Source organism: Genypterus blacodes, unplaced genomic scaffold, assembly GCF_046128005.1.
Source record: "Genypterus blacodes isolate CSIRO-AG114 ecotype Tasmania unplaced genomic scaffold, CSIRO-AGI_Gbla_v1 ptg000053l_1, whole genome shotgun sequence".
Taxonomy (NCBI): domain Eukaryota; kingdom Metazoa; phylum Chordata; class Actinopteri; order Ophidiiformes; family Ophidiidae; genus Genypterus; species Genypterus blacodes.
This window is the reverse complement of record NW_027466865.1, coordinates 3,465,029-3,488,412: the sequence shown is the minus strand read 5'-3', so window position 1 is coordinate 3,488,412 and position 23,384 is coordinate 3,465,029. Positions and strand designations below refer to the sequence as shown.

At 41.7% G+C, this 23,384-nt stretch overlaps 1 protein-coding gene across 2 annotated transcripts in view; it reads right to left on the bottom strand.

The window, feature by feature from the left end:
- Window positions 1-476: 476 nt before the first annotated feature.
- The window catches only part of nos1 (nitric oxide synthase 1 (neuronal)), a 36,914-nt gene continuing 14,006 nt past the window's right edge, over window positions 477-23,384 (bottom strand). The window contains exons 5-30 of one of the 2 annotated variants that reach the window (XM_076150982.1): window positions 23,179-23,324; window positions 22,920-23,082; window positions 22,303-22,394; window positions 20,631-20,772; window positions 20,396-20,535; window positions 18,754-18,928; window positions 18,053-18,154; window positions 17,231-17,425; window positions 17,007-17,092; window positions 15,746-15,890; window positions 14,762-14,866; window positions 14,604-14,662; window positions 14,416-14,532; window positions 13,066-13,104; window positions 12,401-12,575; window positions 11,735-11,873; window positions 11,240-11,318; window positions 10,890-11,083; window positions 9,766-9,935; window positions 7,013-7,223; window positions 6,480-6,567; window positions 6,222-6,343; window positions 5,728-5,876; window positions 4,797-4,991; window positions 4,015-4,133; window positions 477-2,513 (exon numbers count right to left, since the gene is read on the bottom strand). In XM_076150982.1, coding sequence (XP_076007097.1) covers window positions 2,498-2,513; window positions 4,015-4,133; window positions 4,797-4,991; window positions 5,728-5,876; window positions 6,222-6,343; window positions 6,480-6,567; window positions 7,013-7,223; window positions 9,766-9,935; window positions 10,890-11,083; window positions 11,240-11,318; window positions 11,735-11,873; window positions 12,401-12,575; window positions 13,066-13,104; window positions 14,416-14,532; window positions 14,604-14,662; window positions 14,762-14,866; window positions 15,746-15,890; window positions 17,007-17,092; window positions 17,231-17,425; window positions 18,053-18,154; window positions 18,754-18,928; window positions 20,396-20,535; window positions 20,631-20,772; window positions 22,303-22,394; window positions 22,920-23,082; window positions 23,179-23,324 — 3,363 coding nt within the window. In that variant the 3' untranslated portion in view covers window positions 477-2,497. The remainder of the gene's footprint in view (window positions 2,514-4,014; window positions 4,134-4,796; window positions 4,992-5,727; window positions 5,877-6,221; window positions 6,344-6,479; window positions 6,568-7,012; window positions 7,224-9,765; window positions 9,936-10,889; window positions 11,084-11,239; window positions 11,319-11,734; window positions 11,874-12,400; window positions 12,576-13,065; window positions 13,105-14,415; window positions 14,533-14,603; window positions 14,663-14,761; window positions 14,867-15,745; window positions 15,891-17,006; window positions 17,093-17,230; window positions 17,426-18,052; window positions 18,155-18,753; window positions 18,929-20,395; window positions 20,536-20,630; window positions 20,773-22,302; window positions 22,395-22,919; window positions 23,083-23,178; window positions 23,325-23,384) is intronic. The other variant, XM_076150983.1, reaches the window with a different exon arrangement.

The following is a 23,384-nucleotide window of genomic DNA, read 5'->3' as shown; positions in this document are numbered from 1 at the left end:
AGAACAATGGCAACTATGGGAATCACCCATTTTCCTCCAGCTGTAAAAATAGTTGAATCAGAAAATACATATTATCAGCAGCTGTTAGGAACGTGTGAAATCACATTACATTGTCATCATGCTGACAGCTACCTTTAAATTGAATCAAAGACAAAGAAAAGGAAGGAACAGGACTCCTGACAAAGCTACTGACAAAAGCCACAGATTACTGCAGAGCAGGCGATCAGTAACAAGCATGCCCCTGCACACATATTCAAATTACAACCCTGGCAGCAAACAACCACTGAGCAGTGTGATTTTCTCTTTGCCTTCGAATGATTAAAGGTTCACAAAGGTAAAAGTCCTGCATGCCTCAGCACACTGTAACCAACAGTTCCAAAACAACATGCTTTATTTGGAAAAGGAAAAACTGAATTCAGTTTCTAACCAGTGAACATATTTATCTGTTGTGCTGAGCACACCTGCGCTCATGCATGTTAACACCCACGCATGTGCAGGCGCGCACACACACACACACACACACACACACACACACACACACACACACACACACACACAAACATGCACACACACACTCACAGATGCTACTCAACATGCGTCAGGTCACAGTGAAAGGGTGTGTGAGCCACAGAGTTGTGCAGATACACTGTGAATGAGTGCATATACTGTAGGTATAACACACAAAAACAGTGAGAGAGGAGAGAGGAAGAGGGGGAGAGTGAGAGAGAGAGAGAAGAGAGGGAGAGACAAGGGGTGAGAGAGAGGGGGGGAGAGAGAGAGAGGGAGAGATGGAGCGTGCCACTGGAAAAGCTTTTTTAGTGGTCAATTGGTGCAATAAATTGTCAATTAATAAAGTCAAACAAATATAAATTTAAATAATGAAATATATATTAAATATTTTATTTATTAAATATACATGATCTTCCATTAACACAAAATTGTCCATAAATGTGTCAAATCATGATGTTATGTTTCACTTTTCTGTCTTCAAAAGTAATGAACTTTTGATATCCAAAATAAAGGTTTTTAAATGTAGCCATTTACTCCAATGCTTCTTCTTTCCATTTCCATCTCTCATTATTCGGTTGTCTCCACATAAACATTGAATCTGAGTCTTTTTTCACGTTTACTTTACACAACTACATTAACCTTAAAATACAGTATCCACATTGCTTTTGATGATCAAATTATCAATTAATTAACCAATCGTATCTAATTACTTCATATAATCCACCAGCACACACCTGAACACACAGAATGAGAGTGTGACAGTAAGGCAAGAGGCAGAGGACAGAGCTGAATGAATAAAGCGGAATAGTGATAAATGAGTTTGCACCTTAACAAACAAAGTTGACTGTTTGAGGGACAATTACTGCTTCACAACAGACAGAATCATTCAAACTCATTTTAACTCTTTGTTTGCCCAGATTGGATTGCATTTTATGATTTGGATTTTTGTCATCTTTAACTAATCAGAATAGTAAATTGTGTTTCTGTACAGTTTACCTCCAGCATTATTCTATGCTTTAAGCATTGAACACAAAGTTTTCACTGATTCGTTGTTTACGTCATTATGTTGTTTATAGACAGGTTAGTCAAAACAAAGGCATTCAACACATCATCACATACAATTTTTAATCAAACTATAACAAAGTCTTGCATAAGTATTCCACCCTTTAATACTTTATTTTATTTCACTTTAAGCACTGGAGCAGATTTAGATTTCTGTTTTCATGGCTGCCCTCCCCATTCCTACCGGTCAGATGCATCAGCTGTGACGCATAAGAATATAATGTAATGAAAGGCTGGACGGGCACACAGACAGAGCAGCGGATGCATTTAGATGGATTTCCAGTGAGGACATAGATAAAATGTTTGCTGAGGCTGTGACAGCTTCACTTTTTTTTTGCAATGCAAGGCAACCTGTCAACATACCGCATTTGATTGCAACAAAATGTGTCTTGTAGCCTTGTTCTGCTTTTCTGTTTGTATTCCTACACATCTTTCAACATCTAAAAAGCCCAAATGGATTTAACCAGCCCTGAAATTCTACCTGATAAGTGCAGAAAGCAATGTTTGATTTTTATTTTCAGTAAGGGTTTGTCTGCAGGTGTGTTATGAACGCCACAAGTTTCCTTTCAAATATAAATCTTCAGTATAAGACTTTTAACAGTAACACAGAGAATATTTCTTGATTATATTTTTGTCATGCATTCACAATGAGGCAGGTCATTACACGGGTTGCACAAATTATGAATCAAAAATGATCAATTATAATTTTCGGAAGTATAATCAACAAGCAAAACAGATTCTCGGAGAACAGAACATGTCCAACTTGCTACAGATGAATCTCAGAGCCCAGCGGAAACATTATGTGGTATATTTAAAAAAAGGAAAATCATTTCTTTTTCAGTAGAAAAATTGGCACAGTATTCTTGAACCAGTGTTGCTGTGTCTTCCAGACAGGTTACTGTCCGAAAAGCCCAGATTCATCCATCTACGAGCAGAAAACCCTAAAAGAGACAGGAGAGAAACAGAGACATCGTCATACAGTCATTACTCATCTGGCAAACAGGCGCTTCAAGTGACACAGTCTGTGATGCATTATGTTGGCACTTAATGAGCTATAGAGCTATGTAGGGCACTTGTTTTGCTTTCCTGATAATGGTATATGAAGTGTCTAACCGCGAATACGCATTTATAACGATGGAAACAAAAACAGAAATGGAACACAGCCACTTGCTTTCACTCTTATCTCATTGGTTTAAAGCTCATTCCAAATCGTTTCTATGGTCACCCGATCTGCTCTGCTCTGTTTTTATCTGTGATCAGTGATATCACATCTTCCACAGGTTGCACATTGAACTTGCAGCATCTCTCTAAGCTAGAACCACTCTGGTTATCTAAGCGTTTGAATTGAACCTCAAGTGGATTGTGCCACTTGTTTTCTATTACATAAGCTACCAAGCTGTCAAACCTGAATGGCAAAAAGAAAACTCTGGCCAGAATACATGCATGTATCTTGGACAAAAACCCTCTTATACAGCTCAAGACTAGGGGTCATTCAGGTTTTGTTTGTATCCATCAACAGAGGGCAGATGGACTAAAATAGAGACTATGGGCCAGATTTCATAAGGATGATGCAAACTACTGTCCAGGCCATAGACGACTGCGTTGGTGCATGTTTACAGTTGGGCATGTTTTTAGTATTTGCTACCAGTGATTATGTAAATGAGCACAGCCGCAGCGAGTTCATTTGAATGCACTGCAGGTATTTAAGAGGCTTCTTTCGTCTGTCAGGAAAGCAACACAAAGGGGCCTCTTGATTTGGAAATATGATTAACCATATATGAATATGACATTCAGGGCAGAATAGCTTTCAGCACCAGGGACAGCGCATTTGAAAACAAGGCCTGAATTCTCTGCTAATGTAGCGAGTGTGTGCTGGAATGATCCAAAAGCCAGGGAATGCAACTTGGAGAGAAGCTTTGTAGTTAACATAAGTTTTGCAGGCATGGCATGGCTTCGCTTTGTTGTTGACTTCTGACATGCCAAAAAGTGATTTTCGATTCCGTTCGCAGTCATACTCCACGCTGATGATGTCTCCTCCTAATAATAACACGAGCCTCCATGCCTCCACAGTTTAGGGATGCTGCTTTTCTCAAATTTCACCAGAACAAACCCTCAGCGCGTCACGTTAGTAAATATGGACAAACTGTAGTTGTCTTGTTACCGTTTTTAAAAGCCCTACAAAATCCTTAGTAAATAACAAAAATAACAAATTTCCTCTCCCTCAGGCCAATATTGCATTGTGTTGTTTTAGTCATATTGCACTATGCATCAGTAGCCAGCTGACTGAGGTTAAGCTCAACCAGTGGGATTATTTCTGTCTTCAATACAGCAATACAATCTGTATTGTGTGCCATCAGATGTTACTTTGGGATGGTGCACCTGGAAAAACTCATTGAACCTCGAAATCGAAAATACTGCAAAGGAGACAGATGAATCACTCACTCATCGGAGTCTTTTTTGCTCTCCTCAATGTAGGCGATGGACTCTGAACGAAGTCGGTTGGTGACCTCATAGGTGCGCAGGGTGACACCAAAGATGTCTTCGTGGTAGCGGCTCTCATCCTGTTTTCAGTAGGATGTTGAATGCAGAGAGGGAGGAAGAAGAAAGATTTCTTAACATCTCACTGTTTTAAATCAGAAACACAGAGGCTTGTAGAGTCTTGATTCTCAGACATGCAACCAATGGTCATATTTTTCTATGCATCTTTGCTGAAAACTCGATCCTATCCCAGGATCCATTGGGCCCTGACTTTCAAGGACTACAATGCTCACATAGTTACATGCATTTAAACGAGATAGCTGCCCTGTGGAACCATGGTCTTCTGCACAGGTAGGACAAAATAAAAGAATTTCGCTCCAGTGCTGCACTGCATTGAGTTGCTTTGCTTCAGTTTTTCCATTTTCTCAACCCACAGACTGAGACTCAGACTGATTTCACATCAAATTTTCCCATCGACCACCGTGCATGCATTTAATCTAGTACCAACAATCTTTGCCAGGTACATGATGTAGCCCTCTGGGTTTAGAGTTAGTACATGAGTACATTTTACTGAAAACAACTTTGAATGCTTCTTTTATATGCTCTAATGTAATGGTGGAGCATCTAATTAATTATACACTTCTATCACAGCTAGAATTCTACTCCCCACAATTTCCAATTATACCACTATGTTCAGAGATGTTTGTTGGGAACAAATTGGTGAGGGTGTGACACTGCTCTCTTACCCGGAGCTTGCTGATGAAGAAGCCAGCATCTTCCAGGCTCATACTGCCCTGCTGCTTGATGATTTGTTGGACAGTCTTGAGAACATCTCCAGCCATGGTCACATCCCCACAAACGTAGATGTGTCCTCCCTCCTCCTTCAGGCACTGGTACACTGTCTCTGACAGCTGTTCCCGCAGTACATCCTGTACATATTTCTGACAGGGACAGAGCAGGAATGATGAATGTGGAGAAATCAGGGGTAGGAAAAGCAGGAAAGGAAGTGATAGCTGAAACAGCAACAACAACAACAACTGGGAAGTTGGGAAAGTCGCAATTACACCTCACATTAAAGCATCTGTATCCATATGTTATCCGGATAATTTCATCCAAAGGCAAGACATCCAATTACAACTTGTATTTAAAAAGTCTACTCGTTATCTGGATTCTGCAATCTGTGACTGGATTTCAGCAGGTGAGTCATTACACCTTTAAAGCCTCTTTTCTCTATGGACAAGCTTTTGCATCCATACCTGTTGTGGTTGGATAAAAGCTTGATATAAGTACAGTCCAAAGTGCTCTACAAAGAGCTCACACCCATTCATGCACTGATGAAAGCAGCGTACAATGCAAGGAGCCATATAGTGTCATATGCGCCATATATAAGTCATACTGAAGGTTACAGGAAAGCCTACAGGGAGTCAGATGAATGATTGATCATGGTACATTTTGCAGAAACTTGAGAACTGCAGCATAAGGTTATTACATGTAAAACGTGATAATTCTGATGATGATCAATCCAGAATATTCCCACAGTAACCTGACTGTACACTTCATGGGTATTTATTCAGCCTTTCCTCCACTCACTCATCTCATTTCAAACCCACACACTCCAGAGAGAGCCGTGACAGACTGACTCATCCATAGCTGTGGACAGTTTAGTGCTTTTTGTACCTTTGGTTTGCCAGGTTCTCTTGAATAAGCCGTATAGAGCTCCTTGAACACTTCTTTGTTCTTGGCCTGGATCGTCTCCTCCTTGTAAATGTGGTCCATTTGTGACTGCCGACAACCAAATACGAGGATCATAGGGCATGATTCAATCCCTGTGAGGATGACAACAGGACTGCTGTTTTTGTTCTGAATGGAGATGTTCAAGTGATAGATTACAATGTTTCTACCTCTGATTTTCTAGCAGGATACAAATAAATACAATTTCAATGAATTTCAGTAAAGGAAGAAGTAACAGATTGGAAAGTGGTACTTTGTGAAGCAGAACTATAGCTCTTTCAAACTTTTAAGCAGGTCATTCTTTACACACACTTAAAGAGAATGACCTGGCACATGTTTCCTATTTGGTCCAAACACATGAATCAACTTGACTTTTTGAATCACCAAACTGAGGTTCAGTGGTTAAAATCCACAACTTTGATTTGACCTCATAAACCAACCTTTATGTTCACGGTCATACAGTCTCTGTTGCCAGAAGCTTCTGAACGGAGCGATACCAGTGCCTGGACCCACCAGGATACAAGGTGCGCGGTGGTCTTTGGGAAGTTGGAATGATGGCGCCCTGAAACAATTTAACACCCATAATGAAATGAAACGAGAACATCCTGAAAGTGACACAACAGTTGTAAAATACAACTCAATACAATGTGACGGTATTGATTAATCTGTGATCATGAAAAATGTTTGAAGATATTTACCCTCGGACAAAACACGGCACCATCCCATTCTTCTCTACTTTGTTGAGCCACGATGAACACACTCCGTGGTGGATAGGACCCTCTCCATCTGAAAGGAAACATTACTAAGAAGCACTCTACCTTTCCCTCTTCCCCTCCCACTCTCTTTAAGAGCACAAATTCCCACGACAAGAGTGGGCCTAATGCAATTTCCCGGGCTAAGGGCATTTTTCTGTTGTGAGAGGAAATTGCTAAAATCCAACCGCATTGCTTATACAACCATCATAACATATGTGCACAAGTACACATTACATGCTTGAGAGACGTGGTGTAGTGGTGTTTGCTGACTTCCAGGCAGAACATAAGCATTCCGACTGTATGAAGATTAATGTTTCCAGGTAATAGCTATGGTAAAAGAGCTATCTAGAAAAAATAACAGTGAACTTGATGAATACCTACTGGACTCTGTACTGAAGGGTGCAATTATGACGTGAATGTAAAGACATGTCATTATATAGTATGTGTACATGTGTATATACAGTTTGTGTCTCTACCTCTGGTGCGGTACGAAACCACAGCCACGGTGAGATGAATCTCTCCTGGGTGCAGATCCGGGGAAGAGCTGATAGAATAGTATCGAGGCTGCAGCAGGGGCAGCTGGGTGAGCAGGAGAGTGGAGGGCATTTGGATGGAAGGGAACTCGTCCAACACCTCCACCAGCGTGGCATTATTGTACCACTTCCACTCCTCGTACTCCTGCAAGCCCTAAGAGATCAGGGAGTCAGGTAGGATGGGATACATGGTTGTTAGATGATTGAGTGAAATAAATTAGATTATACTAAACCGATTATGTCACCTGATTTGAAGAAAACATATGCGTTTTCTTTTTAACGGTGATGACAGAAATTGCAGGGATTGGATTAACTATAATACAGACATCGTCATAATGGGATTAAATGTATACTGCAGTTGGAGGTTTGAGGTTCATTCTTTCTTCACTTTCATTCCCCCTCCTAAAAGATTGCACATTTAAAAAAGTTGTAATTTTGTAGTTGAGCGATCATCTCTACACCAAACCAGATATGGACGGAGAGTGAAAGCAGGGTTGCCATCCATTAGGTTGACAGAAACATGACTCATTGTGATGCTCATTTTGTTTTGTCTCTGTTGTAGTAGGAAATGGGCTAGATGGCTGTTTTTCCACCCTGCTATTCCAGAGTGACAGTGATATAATAAATTCAATTCATTCTCGACTGACCATCAGAGCAATGATGTGAGCATGTAGATTAGAATTGGCCTGTCAAAGTTAAGTCATGAAAATGCAGCAAATGTGTGAACAGCATTCACTGCACCTATTTTCTATGAAACAAGATGTGGGTGACAGCGAAGTGTGTAATTGTCTCAACTTTGCAGCACAAACAACAAAGTAACATGTATATTATGCTAATTTATTTCTATAATACAGAATAACTGTGAAAATTCTGCTCTGTGATCTACGATAGAGTGGCAGCTTAAGCATTCAGATTAAACACAAGGTTTGGGCCACTGTAGACTGCAGTGAAGTAAAGTTCTGAGGTCTTGAGCTTGAACTTTATAGTCTGTGGTTGAACTTTATAAACGACTCAGCTTAATCTGTCTGACACTAAACTTGACTGTACTACTAACTTAAACAATCATATTATTTTAGACATGTGATCAGTATTTTTTTCCCTTTATAAGTAAAAAAATGTAGTGGACACCCACACTGTACTGTACTGTAGAATATGTGTAGCTTAGTACATAGTGATGATGATGATGTCATGCTGCTTTCTTGCAGGTCTGTGGGCTGATGAACTGAACTGAATCACATCTACAAACACTAACATGTGTTATCAACACTTCTCGTCCCACTGACTGGCAGCTATTGTTGCTGTTGGTTGCGTTTTAGTTTAATTTTCCATCTCTCAGTGTCAAACATATTTATCATCATATTTGTCATCCTGCTGTGTGCATCTGTGACAGAACGCTTTTGCACCACGTACACTTCGTTGGTGGGGGAGTGGGCAAAACTAATGATTATCATCAGTCTATCAGATGCATCAGCAATTATATTTAAATTGCCACAGATGATTCTATTTAAACTAGATGAGATTCCCACAGGGGACTTGATTGAAAACAAAACCATCAATATCTCATTGGAAATATTTGTTAGATGAAAACATTGCACAACTACCACACTCCTTAGATACATGAAATATACTGCAAATAGAAAATTACAGTATGTGTGACCCCTGCAGACTGGAACAATAGCTGGGACAAACACAGTCTAAATAAAAGATGGTTTCTTCTTTTAGCTCACAAAACATTACAGCCTGGAGAGCAGGAGGCAGCCGCAAGCAGAGACATTCACCACTCACTGCCCAACTGTGTTGTGTGTCATCACTGACATTTTGAAGAGATGCATTTAGAGCACTGTCACTAGGCCAGAACTAAATTGACATGTTCCAACTGTTGTTTTGTTCTCCCTTCCTAAATAAGTAACGCGATGCTCAGGAAGGACCCTCTCCTCCAGCTGAGGTCCCATTTGGGATCTTTTGACCTCAGTTTCCCTATTTTGATATAAAGTGTGGGTTTGTTGGACACGACAAGTGACTGTTAATGTAATTCTGGGTTGATATATAATTATGTAAAACATAATAATGGTCAGTCCGTTATTTAGATTAGTGGTCATCATCGAGGAAATAATTGATCCTAAAATGAACGATCAGAACTGGCCATGAACTGTATAATGGGTAAAGTTACGACGATTTCAAAGTGATCAAAGTTTGAGAAACCCTGTTTGAGGCCACGGCTCTGGCATTATCTTGAGATTTTGTAAAAAAAAACTAAACAAGATGCATCTGTTCCTGCAGTGATGATTGTGCTGCTCTGTTTCTTATTTTGAATTCAGAAGACTTCCATCTTTGGCTCTTGCTTTTCAGACAGCAATTCAATGGATGAGTCACCGCTTGGCCTCAGCCAGCCTTTTCCACACATTGACAAAAATGGAGTGAATAGTGGGAGGCACTGCATGGGGGACTGGCTGTAGGTTAGAGCGATCAATGGCTTTAATTTACCTCCAGCTTGCTCCAACTGCACAGATTTCCTCAGCGCATCAAAATCAGGATTCACATGAAGGAACCATGCCCCATATTTTGAAAGCAAACATGATGAAGGTGCCTCTTCACATATGTGTGTTATGAACAGCTTTGTAATAAAGTGTGAGAAGAAAAAGAAAAACCTAAAAAAGAGAGCATATTCATTAATATAGGCTCATATATAAATGTACCTTGCTGAGCATTTCTAGCTTCTTCTTCTCCTTTTCATTAGTTGCAAGAGCGGCAAACTGCTGCAGCAGCACAGGGCTGGGTGGGGTGGTGATGTCCAGGATGTACTGGAAGGCCTGGAAGATGGTGCACGGAGGGATACGAGCCTCATCTGTCCAGTTACTGATCATCCCTGTAGTAAAGAGGAATATTAAACTTAATTCTGAAATATCACTGAGGATCTTGAATCGCAATAAGTGGCTGTGACACATAGACAGTAAGAAGATGTTCTCTTTTGAGTCATTCTGGATCCTTATAAGAAAAGGCCACACTGCTAAAAAGTTAATCACTTGCCACTCATGTCCTTTTGGTATATTTTGATATGTCGAACCAGAGTTCACTGAGCTGCTGAGTCCTAATTAGTAGGATAGGAAAAGGATGACACTCAAAAAAAACTTGCCTGAAAGAAAAAACCTGTCACAATTATTCCACAAATTGCCAAGTGCTGTGTATATTCTGATGCAGGTCGGTATGCAGATTCAAATGAAATGCTTTACTAATCGGAAATCCTGCATTATGGTATCAGCAGAGATCACCAGGTTTCTTATTTACATTTGCTATGCGTGCACAAGATGGTGGGAGGAGTTGCGTACGCTCGCTGTGTGCTGCCGTCAGGAGAAGGAGGAAGCTGGAGCAACAGGAATTTTGTCCAGCGTTTCTACCACTTCACTTGCAGACTGTTACTGTAATGTTGCAAGAATTGTAAGCAGGTGTCCAGTTTGATTTAATAAATATTTATTTAATTGCCTAATTAATCACCCCCCACTGGCAGTTGGTGGAGGATGTTTATCTATATTTGTCAAGGGAATGATAACTGAACAGACAGAGTGAAGAAACACCTTCCTTCACACTCACACTCACTGAAAATCACACCTAAGTCACCCAGAACCTTCAGAGCTGTTGGCCTATATGCACCTTTACTGAGAAGCACTTGGGCAAAGATTCATAGCGGAACTTCATGGTGATTTGTAAGAAAGGACAGAGTGCTTCAAATTTACTTTTTGGACCCTTTGCTGTTGGCCTGTCCAGGATTTAAACTACCAGCCTGATCATGAGTCTATGTGTGAAATACACTGCTGTCACACACCTAAGGCAGTGTTCCTCTGCTCCATGAACTCCACTTTGACGATTTGGTTAACAGGTGGTGTGTCCTCCAGTTTATCCATGAGAGCTGCGACCAGGTCCTCGTGGTTACCAGGGTAGATGCCCAGATGGTCACCAGGCTTGTAGCCCAGTCTGTCATTGTTGTTTGTGTGGAGTCGCACAAATATGGTGGATCGACTGTGAAACAGAGCAACGATTTAGTGAATGATGCTGCAGCAATATAAGACTGTTCCAGATAGTTTATACACCACAAGTTGTAAACAGAATTACGCATTTGGACAGTAGCAGAGAGAATGTTGTGTGATCAAGTGCAATGTGTATATACACACTTACTTGGATTTGGAACTTTGTAAATTTTGAGATTCTAGCATCTTTGCTGCATACACTTTCTTCTTGTGAATGCTGTGCAATGCTGTTGGCAGACAAACGCATGACTTATGTGACATTTACATCATTATCTCAAATCATTCTTGACTCTAGTAAGTGTCCATTGCTTTGCTCAGTGCATTTGTCTGCTCGAGTAAAGCTTTAGTTGGGCTGATGTAGAAGCTCCTATCATTCACAGATATTTTGGGTTCCTAAATTGAGTGCTTTCACATGTCTTGAAACACCAGTTGGTGGGTTTTCTTTGGTGGGTTTCCAGAGCCAGACATGTGAGCACCTGCTGAAGTAATTGCTGAGCCACTGGCATTCATCACTACCCCTAAAGTCCCCCTGCAGATAAACTGTGGGCATGTCGTAATTAATTATTAAGATACAAGTGATGCCATTGTCAGTTCATGCTATGAATGAAAGTGCAGCACGGCTAATTACAAAAAGGTTTCCTACCTTCTGTGAGGACCGGGGCCTCAGCTGTGTAAGTCAGGCGGAATTTGCTTTTCTTCCAGCTGCGGTCATTGCTGATCAATGAGTTGTTGGCTTTTTCAATGTTCACATCATCGCCGACACAGAACACATCACAGGCAGCCTTGACATGCAAACAACACACACAAAGGAAAATTGGCACAAAACTATTCAAAACCTTCTCTTCAAAGCAAGAACACCTACAAGGCCGTGGCCAGGTATGGTCGGCTATAAAACTATTTACACAGGGATTTAATAAACGTCTCCGTTGAATGTTTGTTTGGTACCTGTGTGTGTGAAACCCAAACAACTTGACAGATGATGTACAACACAAAGTAAACGGTTACCTGACTTTATGTACTATCATGTTATTGCCCGTGACAACATGTGCATGTGAACGATCATTCTCTTGAGTAGATGCAAGTTAATGCAATAACTGCAGTAAATACCCTTTCATTTCTTTCATGTTGCACCAATTCTGCGGGATGAATTTTGGGTGAAGCATGAGGAATAAATAGTGTGTGTTGCCAAACTTGCACACAAGAAAATGCCAACAGAAGGAAGAATAATAAGTATGACAGATAGTAACACAAACACAACACAACAATACACCAAAACCGAGTCAAAACATTGTGAGCCTAAGAAACAGACCTTAAAAACCTTCTTGGCCCAGGTTCTGAATGACTCCTCCTGGCCACACAGCTCATCTCCTTCTCCCATGCGTAGGATGCGCTCCCCTCCCAGCTCTTCAAACAGTGTGTCCACAGCGTGGGCAAAGGCGCAGAAGTGTGGGTAGGCCCTGGAGCCAAGGCCAAACACTGAGAACCTAAACACACACACACACACACACACAGATAGGAGATGTAGACGTAAGTAAAGGTAAAAATGGAACACTGACACACACGCACACAAACACACACACACACACACACACACACACACACACACACACACAAACCACCACTGCCAAGTATAACTTTCAAACTCACCGTTTCCTTCTAGTCAAGACGCTCCAACCGTTAAAAACAGCTGACATATTTATTATTGCTTAGGCTGTTTGGATGTAAACATAAAACCGAGCGCAGACAGGTCACACTCAACCCACATCAGGTTCAAGTCTGAGCAGATGAATTCCTTCAACAGTTGTATTTCTATTTGTGGTAGTTGGCAGGATTCCTTGTCAGATACAGTTTGTGCTGATAGTGAAAATGACTACATTCACCCTGACTGACTGGGTGGGGCATTTTATTTACGAATTCACGTCTGTATTTATATACGCTGAAACCATTGCTTTGACCTTTAACTGACACACATACCTCAATTTTTTTGGCTTAGACTCATGTTGGTTGGTTGACCTGTTAGATGGATATAATACAATCCTGTTATATACTGTGAATATCTTTTTTTATATATATTGTCCTATTTTGGAAAGATTGAAGCCCAGAAAAGGAGGAAGAAAAGAGAATGAAATCTTGAGGAACAGCACATGTGATTATGTGATCATGATTTATTCCAGTTTTCATAGCAGGTAGTCACTGATATCGATTGAGGAGCTCCTGAGCTGATCCATATTCCAGTCCTCCGGTGAAGGAAATGTTTAGAGATAAGCCAAGTACAGTACAAACCATACAATCTGTAACAGCACTGTGGATTACAATTGAAATACAGTCTGCAAATACAGTCTCTGGAACAGATTGTTTCCGTGGCAGCGATGTCCTTATCTGCCTCACTGGCTATGCTTCCAGAATCTGTTGCGGCTAAGGGCTGACTAACGTCGCTACACTGTCTTTCTTCAAGCAGGCGAATATGACTCTCTAGGTCAAGAAGCTTAGAATAACAACATTTTACACTGCAGCAGCTCCTGTTGCAGTATTTGGCCTGTATATCACCTTCTCATGCTTCAATTTATGATTGCATCCACGTTTGGAACATCTTTGCTAACCTTTACAAACCAAAGCTATATGGCCATACTTCTACTATTTGTAGCAGCAGAGAGGTGGTGGAGTAAAAGCAGTCACAAACCAAATAATGCCAACCAACAAATCTCCTTATCCAAAAATAACCGAGAACTAAGACAAAATATGCTCATAACACAACAGAATCTAGCACAACAAACATCCAAACAAACCGCTCACCCACGCTCTGGATGTGACATCTGCCCTCCAGCCAAACAGCTCTCTGGCAAGGGCTATTCAGTATTCCATCCATCCATTTGTTAAACATGTAAGTATGTAAGTATTTATCTAAGGCTGGTGAAAGCACAGATAAATGGTGTTGCGTGCAACAGCATTTAAATGATTCAATTAGTACAGTAGGAAATAAGTTAAAATGTGATCAGGAAATTGTTAGGTCATTACAGTACTTACATTACTTATTTGCAATATCTCAGAGTGCATTCAAAAAAAATTTGTGGATTGTATACTGTATGTTAGTTTGGTGTTAGTCGCAGTACTTACAACCAATAGGTTATCATGAATAGGATATATTCAGTTCCTAAGATACTATAATATAATTTCAGAGTAACTTTTTAACTTGGTACTTGTGAGTTATTATTGCTCATTATTTAGAACACAATAGTTTGGCGATTGGTTGTTAATATGTTTGGAGAGCTGTTATTGTGTTATTGAGTGTTCTGATTGTTTGTTTGTTTGATTAGGTTAGTTTACCTGACATTGGCGAAGGGTCCTGTGCTTTCAAAGTTGACTTTGGCTTCAGGCTCATCGCTGGAGGACTTTCGTGTGTCAGAGTAGGAGGACACGCTATTGAAACGAACTTTGTAGCTCCTAGAAGAAGAAAAATGAGGCACACAGGCGATGCACAAATACCAACAGGGCCATGAGGGATTAAAACTCACTTTCTGTCTTCTACATTGGATGTTGGGTGTCGCATCTCCATCAAGGCTGCTCCAAATTTCTACAATAAATAAAGACTGGATTTTGTAGGACATAATTGGGGCACAACATTTATCATCTGCCTTGTTGTTTATTTATTTGTTGTATGTTTATTTTGTACCTCTCCGTTTTCTGGTGGATCTCCATTGCCAAATGTGCTTGTCACCACTAACACCAGTGTCTCATGTTCCAGGTCGACCACATCATATTCATCCATGGACATAACCTGCAGATATCAGAAACAGGGCACAACTGCCTTTAACAAAACTGCCTTTATTAGCCTTTAACTCACACATGTATCCTATACACACACCACTTGACTGGATGAGTGAATCCGTAAATTAAGGCTGAACACACAGCCGCTGGCGGAGAACTCAGTTGTAACGATCACTCTGTCCTTTCCTCTAACAAGCTGATTATATGCTGCATCTATACATGTAGCATACGGTACATGATGCATACCACTCAACATGATGGTGTTAGTCTGCTACGAGCCTGAGCGACATTCAACTGTCACACACACACACACAGAGCCAAAGGCCTGAGAGAGAAAACAAGCTTTAGTCTCTCAACAATCAGGATTTGCCGCAGGGGGTTCACATCTGCCCCCTGATCCATCTGCACGCCCACACACACAGACAGACAGACACATACACGCACATGAACGCATGAATCCCTTCTTATATGATTGATCACACTGAGAAACAGGAAGGGAAAAATGCCCTGAGGGAAAATCACACTGTGCATGATCAAGAACAGTGCATGTTCTTTCGTGAACCAGATTTGCACAGCCAGGGGTGGTTCAGGCTCTTATCTTAAACTACTGCTTAATGCTTCCTTGGTTAAATCTTGCCTCCAACTCATGGCAGTTTACTGCATGATAGAAGAAGAAAATGTGACAAAAGACACACGTTCTTCTCCTCTCTGCTCAGCACTGTGCTCAGCTGGCATCTGCTTGCTTCATCGACCATAGGGAGCGAAAGAGGGAGAGTGGATGTAAGGATGATGTCTTCCAGTTCCTGCTTTTTTTTAGATGTCAGTCAAATGGCACATAACCTTATGTTCAACTTTTGTATAAGGTGATGTAAGGTAAGAGCAAGGGTACCTTTGCATCAAACGCGTGCTTGAAGATTTCACAGAGAGTTTTGGCGTAATCATTTGATTTGCCCGTCTCAGTGGCAAATAGAATGGTGGCTTTCACTCTCTTGGCCATAGCTTGACCCATGAGCTTGGCCGAGAACTTCACTGCCCTACAGGGGGGGGAGAGAGAGAGCGAGAGAGAGAGAGAGAGAGAGAGAGAGAGAGAGAGAATTCAGAAAATATTCAGAAATATTTCAAAAATCAGCATCAGGTTCACCAAACATGGCAGCTATGATTTTTGCGTATTATTGTGCAAACGTGCGTTAGACATATGATCATTAAGCCCTGGCCATTTAATTGTATCATGTACCATAGCGCCACCTGTTGGGAAATGATATTGGTCAGGTTGATTTGGTTCACTTGTGTGACTCATGCTCATGCTTCAGGAGTATTTTAGAGGGGAGGGGGTCCATTTATCTTCTATTGGATCAAGATACAACTTTCCACCAAATTTAATAGAAATCTGTCATGTTATAAAAATCCTTCTAACTAACAGACGATACAGCATGCAGTGATAGAAAGGCAGAAAATGTCGATCCTCCTCCTCTACCAAGATTAAAGGATTTTTGCACTGTGTGACTGAGACTTGCGAGTGTGGAGAAGGCTGTTACTGTTCTTCACTTCAGCAGGCAGCCAGCTTTATGTCAAGGTAGCGGAGGGAAGACAATTGTGATTACCTAGCATGTTGTATCCTCCAGGCAATTATATTAATAGCAGAACACATGCTCTCTCTCTCTCTCTCTCTCTCTCTCTCTCTCTCTCTCTCTCTCTCTCTCTCTCTCTCTCTGATTACTCCCTGAGGGGTTGATTGGGTGAATTGCATCACTGTGTACGACCATTTCCTTCCCTTGTGTCTAACTTTTGTTAGAAAAGTGATGAGTTGTTCGGCCTTAAATCATCATATGACATGCTATGTTAACTGGCATTTAGTATAGTATCTCTATTGCAATTAAGTATGCAATATAGCCCCGAGTCAAAAAACTGCATAAATTATAAATAAATATCAATAAACCTTTTCTTCAACAGATTTCTTTTGTACACAGTGTCGGCCCCACATATTAAGCAACATACAAGTGGCAACTTAGTGACCAGCAGGGGGCCCCTACCAAGAGCAAGAATACTTTGAATAGTATGTTTTTCCTGGGTTCCAATGTAATGAACACGTTTTCCAGTACTGCTAATGTATCCTAACTTTGATTGGGAAGGATTTATGACTCAGCACTTACTTGGCAAGCTTCTTGAATCCAATGGCTCTCTTCTTCGTGGGTGTCCCATTAACTCCTTTCCACACGTGGGTATTCCAAGGATCAGCCTTTAGCATGCGGGACAGGAGAACAAGATTAAGGTGAATAGACCGAATACGGCTGCACAACTTCCATTAGTGGAAACGAGGGCTAAACCTTTATTCTTATTTGGATGATTTTCCAGAGATGACTTTACTTTTCCTCACCTGGAATTCAAAGGAGGGGGTGAGACGGTAGTTGAGCATTTCTTGGTGGAAAACTGGTGTGATGCTTCCAGACATGGGAGGAACAATCCACACCCAGTCACCAGGACAGCCCCCCCGCACGCGATACTCATTCTCCATGTGCTTCATGAAGGACTCGGTGGCCGAGTGATGGTCTACGATGGTAACCTTGCAGGTCTGAACGCAGGGAAACACAAACACCACACTCAGCACTGGAATGACAGCAGTGTATTCTCTTTTATGCTGGCTGGTCACAGCATAAAAATAAGAACTTGATAGGTTTCAGATACACACAGGTTGAAACCCTATTGTGTCATGTTCATCAGTGGGAGGATAACGAATAATGATGATTGACATCTGCAAGCACTGACATAGCGACAAGGCTCCAGTCTGGCAATGACGTCACAAAGGACAAAACTGAGTCCTTCAGCCTCTTCATGTAGTAAGGGCCTTCAAAAAAGGAGTGTTTTAAAATTAGATGGTCACAAAAACACTACATTCTGCATCTGCATCACTTAGTATGAAATTAAACCATAGTTTTGCAGATTTGGTGAAATCCAAATGATGGGCTTTGTAATCTCCACTGTCATTTGTTCCTACAATTTGGTGAAAACTGCAGAGCAACACTTTGTCATTTCTTTCTTGTGGGAAGGTAATTTAAGTTAAAGAAATAACAGCAAAAATAAAAACCGCAGCACCAGAACTCCAGCTCGCCTGGAAAATGTCAAAACAATTGACCATCAATCAATTGTCAATTATGTCTCCGAGCATGGGGACACGGTTTGTGTAAAGATGTCCCAATACCTGGAAGCTGTAGAGAACAGCAATGTTGATTTCCACCAGTGCCTGGTCTTTCCACAGGGAGGACGTCTTCCTGGTGTCTAAGGCCATCTTAGTCGCTACCTCCTATACAGCCGCAAAGCATACAAAGGCTTGTTGAATGCAGACATGAGTCAGACCCCAAATTGTGACTTAACTGAATTTCAGCTTGAATGTTGATAACATGAGCTTGGAAAAATAGTTTTGCAACCAAGTCATTATTGGTAAAAGATATCAGCATGCAGGTGCTGCTGAGGGAGAACAGGGAAACAATGAACAGAGCGCAAACCAAAGACTGTGAAAATGAAAAACGAAGTAATTATTAGTTGCTTTGATGTGCCTCTTTTTTCCTCTAACTACAGTAGTTACAGAAATACTGTGTTGGTGAAGAAGGTAAAATTTAAAATGGAGAGGTTTGGCAAGGCAACAATGACAAGGCGTTTGAATATACAATATAAACAATACATTTACAAGCACTATACTCAGATGGCTTCATTTGCATGTAATAGGAAGATAACATAATATAATTAGGCAGCTTTCTCCTCTATGTGGAGAATTAGACAAGAATAGCAAAGTGAATTGGTCACTTGATGACATGACACCTGCTCATAGTTGTGCAGAGCCTATATCAATCTGAGACTCCTGTGCAGTGGAGCATGACCGTATCCTTTGTCACAGTACACTACCTCCAGGATGTTGTAGCGTGAGCTGTCACAGAAGTCCCTCACGCCAATTTCTGTGCCCATGTACCAGCCGCTGAAGGGACACCCTGTGAACTCCAATCCGCCAATCTCCATCAGCATATTGGAGACTGCAGGGACGCCGTACCACTTCAGATCCAGATCTTTGAACCACTCGTACCTGGTTTAGAGCACACGGGGGAAATGGGGAATCAGAGCTGTTGCAATTTCAGCTCACTGGGTTCACTATGCCCCCTCTGAGGTCGGAGCATAGGTCTCCAGGTCCTTTGTTTTGTGGAAGGAACAAGCATGAATAATCTTAAACTCTGTATGCACTAGATCAGTAGTCTAATAGCCCCAGAGCTCCCATCGGTTATTTTCCCCAACAGTTTTCTCGAGGTATGTGGCCCCATTTCGCGCCTGACTTGCCTCCTGCAAACTGAGTGATAACAGCAATCTTCTAAGTTCATCGCAAGTCACTGCGGCAACGTGGAATCAACTTTTGGTCACCACTGCGCTAAATGGGCCATCAGTACACGTGTGTCCTGGTGTGAGCTACAACTACCAATGATTACCAAAAATGTCATCACAATTATATCACTCTCAAATCAGTGGGATGCTTAAGTAACCAATTCAGAACACAAACCAGTGTTGGCATATTTGTGTAAGAACAGAAAGCAGGAGCAGCTGGTAATTTCTGCTTTATAGCATTTGGCACGTGTGTATACTGTGTTTATACATGCATACTACACGATCAGATACACTGTTGCAACAGTAAAAGCAACCTGTTCGTTTCCACATTTATCCATGATTTGTTGTCCTTTTAGGGTTCCTGTGTATAAATCTCACAGGGAAACATTCTGTGAAAGGATTCCAGCCAAATCCGTCATTATAAGCAAACCTCTGTGACAGCTTTTTGCAGGCTGGACTTCAATTTACCTTGCGACCGCATAATCAGCGCACACCACGGGAAGTGACAACACTGGATCTGGTGTATTATTTGCAGAGCTGGGCCTAATCTCTCCTAATGATGAGGCTGTGTTGGCCCGTGCCAAGATCCTGTCAGAGCCGAGGACCAGTTGATGCAGAGTATGGAGTAGAGATGCCAAATTTGGGGGAGTTTGGCAAGGAGATCAGTGTGTCAAGGGGGGTTGGCGTGGGGGGGGGGATCCATGTGGCATGCAGTGATGTTGTGACAGCCCCGTGTGTATCTGTGTCTGTTTGTGTGGTAGCTCATGTAGCCGTTAACACCCAGGACTTTGCTGTAACCATGGGTATGACAGTGATGCGGGAGCTTTAAAATGAAGTTCTCAAGGGCATTATGGCATTTATACAATGACTTTACGGAAAAAAACAAAGCAGAAGGGTACAAACCACCCTAACAAGCCCCATGGTTACCACAAAAACTGAAAAGCTACAACAATAAGAATTAAAGCATGGCTAAATATGCTGCAGCTTCACAGGAATAATCAGCACAGTGGGGATGTGACTGTTATGCAAAGTAAGTGCTGCTTGTCTTGGAATCAGCCATTCTTTAAGAAGTACGGAGGAGAAATACAGTATGTGAGTGAGTGGGTGGACGTCATATTTTCGACATGCCTGTGAGGGAAGGCATCATTCAGTGTGTGTGCGCACCGCTCACACTCACTTCGGGTGTGTGATGGGCACCTCCAGGACCAGGTCTTCGGGGAGCTCAAACAGCTCTGGGTCATTTCCATTAGCTTGCAGCAGGAGGGGCAGGACATCAAAACGACCCTTGGGCGGCTTCCACCCCAGCTGCACGCAGATCTAGCGACCAAAACAAGCATGTGTGGAAACTGTGTGAAGACTGTGGACATGCCATTTATCTCAAAAACCTTTAAAACGGTGCTCTGAATTCATACCTCAGTGAATTCTACATTAGCCGGGTCTCCAAGGATATGTCCATCAGGCTGTTTGTAGCCGGCATAGCGGATCAGCTGACTGTTCCACACCCGAAAGTCATGTTTGCCATCTGTCCTCTGAGGAAATATGGTGATGGCTGACCTGTGCGACACATGCAGCATATTAGCATGTTAATCATGTCTCAGATGTCCATTGAATATTATTAGTATTACAGTTCTATTGTTTATGTAACCACCTGAGATTCTACTGAGGGCTTTAACCTCATTAAAAACAAAAAGAGCTGATGAAAGATGACACTAGAAAAATTGAGAGGAATAAAACAAATGAAATAGAGTCCCATTTCTAAAAAAGAGTCCATTATGATAATTCAAGTGTGTCAAACAAAACATTGCAATACAAAACACATCCAATTAAATTAAAAAAAACAATGAATAAAAACAGCTGACACAAAAGATGAATAAACTCCTTTTCCTTGAAAACAGTCAGGCAAGAGTCCTTTACTGAAGGAGAGATTTGACTTGAATGTGTGACATTGTTACCGTCTTTTTATAATTCATTCAATTCATTTCATTTGCGATTGACGCATCACACAAGAGGTAAGATGCTGAGCAGCAAAGCATTTGATGATGTGCACACTGTAATTTATCATTAAGTAATTACATCCATCAAACGCTTGCTTACAGATGGTGAGCATTCTTCCTGTCACCCAGGGCCAAAGTGTCACTGCCTTTGTCCTGCCTTTGCCCCGTCCTTCAGCACAGCGCCGCTTTAATGCCGCAACTAGACAAACGTGTTCATATTGCTAAGCTGGCTGTAAGTCAGGGAAGGGGAGCAGCTGGTGTGAATGTGGGCCAGTGGTGCAAACACCACAGTCCACATCTCCAGACACAATCCCTCAGCTCAGACGGGGGTAAATGCTGTTATTACATGCAGCAATCGTGTGATATTGCATTATCTAGCTACTTCTTGGCTTTAATTATGCCAGAAGTGTGTTTACAGTATCCGCTCAGTCAATTACATCGTCAGATGTCACTCCTTTGTACTCCACTGCACTCAACTCCAGTACAGTTGGATTTATTAGGAATCTAATCATCTTTTATTCACAATATCTAAACCATTTCAGTTGTTACAACTTGGAATGGAACCACATTATTAACCTTTTGTGAATTCATGGTAAAAGCAAGCCAGACTGACGGTGCCAGAGCCTTTTGCTGGCTCTTATCAACATGTGTATCTGAGTTGTCCCTCAGCAACCCAGGCTAAGTGTAGTAATGAGTCACAAGCCATCCATCATCCAAGGAGTAAATATGAGGTGTCACATGTGATTAGGACTTGGCAGAAAGTGAGCGGACACTGTGCAGGTCTGACAAATGACTGCTTGTTAGCAAGGTCTGCCGCCTCTCCAGCAGGGCAGCGGTCGGCGGTGAGATGCTGACACACAGACAGGCAGCAGACAGTGTCAGATATAATGTTAAAAGACAGAGGACACATTGACAGATGGGACAGTGGGTCAAGTCAGGGTAGAAAGAGATGGAGAGCAGGGCAGAGATAAACCCAGCAACAGATGGGAATGGGAAGAAGTGTAGTAGATGGCACATGAGCAACGTGCAACAACAGCCAAGGACAAAAGGAAGGGAAAGGCTGTGGTTGAGCGTGTGTGTGTGTATGTACCTTAAGTTGCCTTTGTTGGTCGCATATTTGATGTGATTGCAGATGTAGTTGTACATTCCGTGAGCTGTTGCGCAGTCTCTGGCATCAAAAACCTGGCAAGCAAATGTGGAAATGAGAACTCAGACCTCAGAGTTTATGCGCAGTGAAAATGTAACAGCAACTCACAGTGAACCAACAGTCAGCTTTATAATGTGAACCTCCCCAAGCAAATCTGCCACTGAACATGAGTCAGAGTTAATATTTGTTTTCTCTTCTACTCCTTCTTTTGCTTTGGTGAATATTGGGAGTAATGCAGCATACAGTAATTGCTGTCTCTTGAAAATAGACCATTGTGGTTAAAATAAAGAAAAGAAAAGTAAACATAGGGCGATACTACAAAAATTATCATTATCTCACTATTTTGGTCTATAATTGACTTCAAAACTGAATTTTCCATTTGATGTTTCACAACCATTGCCTGAGAAACAGACTTGTATTGGAAATAATGTCGCTACATGGAGAGATTTTTTTAGCTAAAATTTTTTTGACTCAATTAGAGGTAAAGGTAATAAAAAGAACCACGGAATCTGTACAACAAGACAGGATTAAGCTGCACCATGAATTTAGAGATGTCGTACCTGCAGTTTGGACCACTGGATCCTCCCCACGCAGCGGGCAGCGTTCCTCCAGGCGTGTTTGGCTCCATAAATCAATTCTGTATCTTTTAGCTGGTACATTCCTGAAGCCTCTATCTCTCTGGTCACCTCCTCCAGTCTGTCCACGTGGGCCTTAGAGCCGTTCCTGAATGCAGAGCAGAGACAGAGACAGACAGAGAGAGAGTCTATGCATGAGTGTGGGTTTGTCAGTTATATTATCTCTCAAAACTCTTCTTCTTGCCTTTTGATGGAGGTGTAGTATTGGTCGATGAAGTCAGTGGCCAGTGGAAGTAGCTCCTCTTTGGTTCTGACCTCGTCTGGCTTTCGGGTGTGCGTGGTCGGTATCATGATGGAGCCTGAGCACACCTTCTCGTTGCAGATTGGCATCTGAAATTAAAAATGACGCGACAGATGAGAAACGAGCGTGAAGGATGATTTCTATTTTTT